The sequence below is a fragment of the Herpailurus yagouaroundi genome, unplaced genomic scaffold (genome assembly GCF_014898765.1).
Source record: "Herpailurus yagouaroundi ecotype Mexico unplaced genomic scaffold, PumYag 555, whole genome shotgun sequence".
Taxonomy (NCBI): domain Eukaryota; kingdom Metazoa; phylum Chordata; class Mammalia; order Carnivora; family Felidae; genus Herpailurus; species Herpailurus yagouaroundi.
The window spans coordinates 1-8,002 of record NW_024412772.1 but is presented as its reverse complement, the minus strand read 5'-3'; the positions used below and the strand labels follow the sequence as shown (position 1 = coordinate 8,002).

General features: G+C 57.9%; 1 protein-coding gene across 1 annotated transcript; it reads right to left on the bottom strand.

The window, feature by feature from the left end:
* Positions 1 to 597: 597 nt before the first annotated feature.
* LOC121023336 (NUT family member 2G-like) lies at positions 598 to 7,996 on the bottom strand (the record flags this gene model as incomplete). Its single annotated transcript, XM_040465148.1, has 5 exons — positions 5,154 to 7,996; positions 2,485 to 3,202; positions 1,873 to 2,001; positions 1,390 to 1,529; positions 598 to 945 (listed from the first exon to the last, which is right to left on the bottom strand). Coding segments are annotated over exons 1-5 (1,351 nt in total), but the record flags the coding sequence as incomplete, so codon positions are not given.
* Between the last annotated feature and the right edge of the window lie 6 nt (positions 7,997 to 8,002).

Here is an 8,002-nt window from a genome sequence, read left to right as displayed (position 1 = left end):
ACACACACACACACAAGTACACACAGGTGCACCCTACACGCAGGCACACTTACATGCACGTAAGCACATTCACACAAGTACACAGACATACAAACCCTTGCATGTATGTTCATGCACCCAAGTACACACATGCAAACACACACAGGCACACACACATCCACCTAAGCACATTCACTCACGTACACATACAAACAAACCCTTGCATGTACGTACATACACACAAGTACACACACGCACAATACACGAAGGCACACACACGTGCACGTAAGCACATTCACACAAGTACACACACAAACACTTGCATGTATGAACATGCACTCAAGTACACGCCCACGCACACACATAAATGGACGCATATGCACACAAGTATACACACATGCATGCACACAAGTACCCACACGCACATGCACATAAGCACATTCACTCAAATACACACACATACAAACCCTTGCTTGTACGTACATACACACAAGTACACACATGCTCCTAAGCACATGCACCCAAGTACACACACGTGCACACACACACATGCCTGCACACACACAGCTCAGGAACGGGGAACAGAGCTTGATCCCAAAGGCCTAGGCACAGTCCCACTCCGGGTGTCGGAGTGGCAATGCCTGGAATCTTCCAGACGCCAGGCTGTGGGCCAGCCCACCTTGGTGATGAAGTCTTCCTGGGAACACAGCTTGTCAATGTAGCTGAGAAGACCCGGGTCCAGGTAGATGGCGTCCTCGTCCTGCCGTGGCTCCTCTCCGTCCTGTCCCCATTCACCCGCTAGCGCCCCCGGGGCTGAGCAGGCAGGCCCCAGCAGCCCCTCCATGATGTCCACGTACTCTCTCACAGCCTCAGGGGGGATCTCCTTGGGTGCCTTGGGCTGCGGGGGTCTGTGTGGCTGCGGGCAGGGTGGCTGGGCCCTGGAGCCGGCCTTCCTGGGAATGCAGGCTGAGGCAGAGCGGGAAGGAGGGAGGAGGTGAGAGGGGCTCCAGCTTGCTTGTGGAGAGGGCAGGGTTTGGGGGACACTGATGTCGGTGGGGGCTGGGTCAGGGCCACCTGAAGCCACAGGCACCCTGGGACGGGGGAGCTGAGGGGAGGAGCATCTAATAGCGTCTCCTGTGAGCAACAGAGGACCCACCGTTTCTCCAAGGGTCTCCCCCCGCAGCCCGCTTTCCAGGCAGAGTTTTGTTGGGTCCCTTGACAGGGAGGTGGGACTTGCCAGGTCAATATCTCACGGTGACAAAGGGCAGCTACGACCCCAGGCTCTCTGCGGCTGGTTTGGTTGAAAGACCAAGGCCCACGTGAAGGAGGAGACAGGACGTGGGGACAGCGGCCTTCCCTAGGCCCCACTGCCTTCGGCCGCCAGCTCCCTTGGGAATGTGGGTGCTGTACCTGGCTGCCGGCCCCCCTCCAGGGCTGGGGACCCCTGCGTTCCAGGCGTGGGTGGGGCTGGAGCAGATGCGCCCTGGGCCACCTTCACCCACTGCAGCTTCTGAATCTGTATCTCCTCCTCTGCCTCAAACTCCATGAACCTGGGGGTGAGGAGACCCAGGCCACACTGAGGAGGGGCCCGGCCGTGGAGCCCAGCAAAGGCGGAGGCCGTGGGGGACCGGAAGAGGCAGTGCCCGGCAGCGGCAGCCATGGTCCTGGCCCCCCAGGAGGCAGCAGGCTGGCCGATCCGGCCCGGCCCGGCCACAGAGGGGGTCCCACCTCCCCGGGGTCGCAGGTTCAGCCCCCATCCTGAGACCTTCACATGGAGGCAGGGGTGGGTGTCGATCAGGTTGGGGTTGAAGCCTGGGCAGGTAGGTGAGGAGGACCCTGTGCTCAGCCCGGCCTCACGGGTCCCACAGGCCTGGGGCTGGGACCCTGACTCACTTTCCTGCCATCTCGTAGTAGATGACCCGGTCAAAGTTGCTTCGGCACTGCCACTCCTGCACGGCCCGCCACACTCCCTCCTCCAGCGTCATGGTGGGCTTCAGGCGGGCCAGGGACCGAAGCACCGGGCTGCAAGCCCTCGGGGTCAGGCGGCGGCTGCGGCCTGGTGGCCCCACCCTGCCCCACCCCGCCCTGTGCAGCACGTGTCCCCCGCCCAGCGAGACTCAGCGCTGGCAGGTGACAGGCGGCGTCTGGCCGTGCAAACCAGACCCCTCCAGGCGACCACTGTCACTGCCTCACACTGGGCAGCCCCGGGCCCTGGGCTCCAGGCTGACCACCCACCCGCACCTGGATCAGGGAGCTCTTTGCCCCCGGACCCTGCGTTCCATAATGACGATACTGAGCGTGCCGTGCCAGGCAGTGATCCGGTCCCCCGGTCCCCTGCGGGAAGTGCCGTCACCCCGTGTCCAGCGGGGGACCCCAGAGGACCCGCGCCGCACTGCCTTCCCCGAGCGGCACTGGCTCACACCCTCCTCTCCTCACCCTGAGGCCCCCGCCCTGGGCACACCCCAGGGTCCTGGCTGAGGGCGGCGGGGGGCAGAAGGCGCTCACATGAGAAAGCAGGAGAGGGCTTCGGCGTCGGGGCTCTGCGGGAGGTGCCTGCGGGCCAGGACCTTGAAGCACTGCCAGCGCCGGAAGTTCTCGTACACACTCTTGGGGCTACAGGAGTCCGCGGGCGAGGCCTTGGCGGGGCCGCTGGCCAGGCTGCCCTCCCTGGCAGCTGCGGGGGACTGCGGCCCTGCGGTCCCCGGGGGCACCACGGGGGCCAGCCGGACAGCCGGGGGGGGAGCCTGAGGTCGAAGGCCCGGGGTGGAGCCTCCCTTGCCGGCCCAGGTGCCCCCGACGGCTGGGGCGGACACGGGGCTCCCCGCTGCCGACGTTGCCAGGAACAGGGGTGTGGGACACGCAGCACCCCCACAGAGGGCCCCGGGAGGACTCCAGCCAGCGGGGGCCTGGGTGAGGACGACGGTCTGAGTCTGGGGGGCATCTGCGGGCCCCCGCTCTGACCTGACCTGGACGATGACGTTACAGGCCCGGGTCCCACCTGGGCCATGGACGGCATCTCCTGCCACCAGCGGTGTCCTGCAGAAAGTGGGCAGCACCACGGGGCTGCCAGGCGTGAATGGCGGGGTCACGTGGGGCGGCGAGTGCTGCCCCCGGGGTGACCAGTGCGAGGCGCCAGCAGCAGGTGGGGGAAACGGCTGTGCCGTCGAAGAAGACACGGGGGCCTCCGGGTCCATGGCCACATGCGGCCCCAGCACTGGAGATGCTGTGGACAGAAGGGAAGGGCCGGATGGAGTCGGAGAATCGCAGCCAGGATGCAGGATCCTGGGCCCCTTTGCTCACTAGGGAGCGGAGCGGGGAATCGCGACACGGGAGGGACGCTTACGGGAAAAGGTGCGGTTTGCAAGTGTCCTGGAGTGAGTTCCATGCTCTGGCCTCCAGACGACAATTACTGTCCCCGCCCTCCTCAACAAGACAGCCTGCCTGCCTGCCTGCCTGGAAGAGGCAGCCTTGGCCAGCACTGACTCTGGGAACCTCCCCAGGACCCCAGACACCACCCTCCATCCTCACGGGCTGTCCTCCTGGACGAGGGGCTGGGTGGACATCTGCCCTGTGGGAAATGCCCTCGGCCGGCTCCCAGGCGGCTTGGGTTCTGCTCCCAGGTACGTCCGAGTCACCTGAAGGGCCTTTGTGAACGGGCAGCGTCTAAACCATTTGGGCCCCTCTCCTGCTCAGACCCCCAATGCCTGACGCTCAGTAAAACTCCCTCCCTTTCTTCCTGTCCTAACATAAGAAAACAAACGCTTGTAATATCTTTCTCCCTAGAAGCGTGGCCTCCGAGCCCCCACGTAACCCCGTCTTAGGAACCCCCACAGCCCACACGCCGCACGGGCCAGGTGCTGCCACCGCTCAGCAGCTCGGAATCTGGGAGAGTGTGAGGCAGGCGTCATGTTCCCTGGTTCCTGTCACTCGCAGCCCACGGTGGCTACAGAAGACTAGCAAAGGGCAATGCAGACGGGGCAGCGGGGCTGCTGGGGCGAGGGGACTCTGGAGCTGGGTCATGTGGGACTGGTTGCGGGAATGCAGGCTTCTGTGGTCTTCCCCTTCCAGCTCCAACAGTGAAGGTGAGGACACACGAGGAGCCCAGCATGAGCCCAGTGCCAGGAGGAAAAGGGGCTGGATCCCGTGCCTGTTCGTGAAGAACCCATGCGGGTCCTCGTTCGGGAGGACAAGGGACACACCTGCACATCTCACTGATCAACAGGTGTCCCACGACATGTCATACAACCATAGAAGATGGTCCTCCCGTCCAGGCTCCCCTCCTCTCCCCTGTAAGGAGGACTCAGCTTTCACAGATGCTGCTTGGGACACCCAACCACACTACACTCGGTTCCCCATCCACGGCACAGGGACGAGGAATACAAGCTGACTCTTGATCTCAAAGGTGGCTCCCAGGGCTGAGGGTTGGCCAGGAAACACTGGACAAGATGAAGCAGGTGGAAGGACCGCACGTCCTCAAGAGGAAGAGGGACCCAGAACAGCTGAGGAACCCAAGGCCTACCTTGGTTGAGGCCACCTGATGCCCTGTCCCTGCTGAATCTACGAAAAGGGTCACCTGGGCTGGGGAGAAGTCAGCTCTGGGCTGGAAGGAGTGGAAGTCCTGGGCCGGGGGTGTTAGAGGAACTTCCAGCCCCGCTCCCGGGGAGGACACTGGCCATAAGACCGCCCCACTGAACCACGTCCTGGCTCAGACCATCTCCCCCCACATCCCTATCAGGCACTATGGAGACCCAGAATCTGCAGTCAAGTCCCTTGGAGGGTATGGTGGGGGAGGTCCAGGTGTCTGAGGAATACCACACCCGGCTGTCCTTTCCCTGGGACCCTGCCTGTGCCACCACCACGACACGGTGCCACCTCTGCTACAAACTGTCAAAGTGGTGTGTGACTCCAGAGACACGCAGTGTGCCTGCCTCCATCCGTTCTCCACACCCAGGGCATTTCCCCTACGAGGTCTCGACCCGCCCTCCTCCCCAGGGTCCTGGCAGGTTTCCACGGGCTCCCAGCCTCGCAGATGAGTTGTCCTTGGCCCCCACCCTCTTTCTCTACTCAAGCCCCAACCCCACCTCCATGTGCCCCTGTCCAAGTGTCACATTTGAATCCCACGGATTTGAGGGATGGCAGGGATGCGGACACACCTGCCCAACCCACAGACTTACCTCCTTCTGAGGCCATCCCCGCAGGCTTGGGCAGCGACCACTGTATCCTACAGCCACCACAATGAGAAACGTCGAGTCCAGGTCCCAGACAGCGACCTGCTCCAGCAGATGCTCAAGATCCAATTAAGGAGGGAAAAGTTTGAATGTAAACAGGGACAGAATGTAGGGCTCCTGACATTCTGCAGCGGGGGAGGGGCCGAGGGCCAGGGCCCTGGGTGGGGGTGGGGAGACATTCCCCGAGGGCTCTGGCAGGTAGGCAAGGACCACAAGTCCCTCTCAAATGACACAGGGGCAACACAATTGCTGTGTGCCTTTGGAGGCAATTTATACAAGTTGTCCAGATTCCGAGCACCGAGGCGTTACTCGGTGGTCCTTTGCTTCCGTTTTCATCCATCGGCCGAGTTTGTGTCCCTCAACCCACTCTGCTTCCCACCTGGCTCTTGACTCACTTCAACCGAGGCCGGACTTTCTGAACAAGATTCAGAACATGTATTCTGATGAACACATGGGTCCTGAAGGCCACATGGAACTGAGGTTCCAAATTAGCATGGTCTCAGCAGATCCTGCGTGCTTGCTTGCACACGGGTCCTTCTGTCCTCGCCGCCCTCCGCTGCTGGAAGCTGCTCAGACTCAAGCAGGACGAGCCTTACTAATGCTCTCCTCTGCTGGAAAGCCCCAGCCTATCAGACAGTGGTCGTGCAGCCTACACATGCAGGACCAGAAATCACTACTTTTTGTGTCCCAGCATCCTGTGCTGTCATTCAACATTGACTGTTAACATTTTTCCTTCTTTTAGTGGAATATCTCAAAGAATCAATAGCTTTGTGTGGTTCAATGTCAAAGGACATAAAGGAATATGCAGTGATGACTCTTCCTCCCACCTCTTACTCCTGGGTACCAAGCCCCTTTCTCACAGGAAACCAGTGTTATCTGTGACGTTCAAATCTTCACAGAGACGGATTATGCAACTAAAAGTACATGTGAGCTATTTTCATTTTCAAAAATTGCTTGTATTTTTTTCTGTGGCTAAATTTGACACATATTCCAAAATAGGTGTGAGTGTGCCCAGTGATTGACTTTATGCTGATACTGTGGCTCCTGTCCTTATTTCTGGAGACTGGATTCTGGGAACATGGAGTTCTACAGTCCTTTACATTTCAAGGACCCTGTAGAATAGGGTGGCTGGATTTAGCATATGAAATAATGGATGCTCAACTGAGTTAGAATTTCAGATAATAGGGATCAGCTTTTAGAATAATTGTGTCCCATGCAATATTTTGGATATAACTTTTACTGGAAGTTTGTTCCCAGTTGATTTGAATTTTGCATTTAGCTGGGGTTCTGTACTTTATATGACATCTCCACCCAAACAGTGTAATATATTCAGCCAATATTAGTCACCTTGTGAGAAAGAGAACTTGGATTAGGAGACTCAAGGGTGCTACTTTGAAAAAAAAAAAAGAGTGCTATCTTGGCTCACCCACAAAATCATTTGCCTGCGCACGCACGTGCACACACACACACACACACACATACACACACGGTGTCTAGAGGCTCTTTGGGTGATATGGAATTTGGAGGCGCCAAATATACAGAATTGAGTATCTGAAATTAATGGGACTAAGGACAGAAGTAAGGGATAGGAAACCTTCCCCTCCCTAACATCCTACAGTCCTGGTTTTCCTAGGGGTTAAAATCAATCCCCATGAAATGGATGTGCACCTGCCATCTATCCACTGACGTCCAACCCCCATTCACACAACCAGCTTCCTCTAAGTTCTCATTGGCCAATGCTAGCCTGGAAGCCCTGCTCACGGGCTTGTGTATTTCCTGTCTGCATGAGAGACCCTTGTTCTTTGGAATCCATGCTCATCAGGGCATGTGGCCCCATCTGCACGAGCATCATGGGAGCACCTCTTTAAAGTCTTGATTCTTCTTTTCATATTGCACATCAACATCAGTTTACTGGGAAGGTTCAAAATGATATGAAAGAGCATCGGGGTTTTGTGTCATCAGAAGAGAGGACTGTTAGGAAATTGGCCAAGGGTGACGAGGGTTAAGAACCTCAGTGGTTGCCACCAATCTCTTGGGAGACCTGCTTCACCCCTGCTATCATAGCAGTACAGCTCCTAGGATGGCAGGGTGTTGGGGAAGGAAAGGGAAGTTTAGAAGGATGGCTCCACACTGACCATACACTGAAAAAGACTCCTGGTTAAGGCACCGAAACAATTCCTTGCCCCCTTGAGGAAAAGTTGACTCCAAAGGCCACCACTTTGTGGAAACTGAACAGTGGACACCCTGATGCGGAAAGGCACTGGACTTTGAGTTCGGGACCTGGAGTTCCTCCCCCCCCCCCCGCTCCGTACTATAGTCATGTAAGAGAGTCATTTCCCAATTCCTCTGCAATGTCCACACGGTTTCTAAGTTTTCTCCCAACTCCCACCCTGACAGGGCCCAGGGATTCTTTATATTAGCACTTCTGGAGTGTAGGGCCAGCCACCCAAAGCAGGTGAGCTCCACGGTGCAGCCCTTCAGGACATTCCCCAGGCCTCTCCCACTCTGCAGTGTGGAAGGGACTCTCCACAGGCACCCATCTTTGTGTTCTCTCTGGCAGCTGCTCTGAGCACACTTCCTGGACGGGAGCTGGGGAGATGAGCTGAGAGCCACTCAAGCACATCATGGTGAACTTTATTGCAAACATCCCTGCTGGGCATTGAAAAATGAACAACTTGGAGACATTGCTCGAGGCCTGAGCTTTTATCCGGGGAAGGCTGAAATGGGTTTCAAGCAACAGCTTTGTTTTAGAGAGTTTTGAGGCAAAATGTACTCAGGCACTCGTGAAAGCAGGC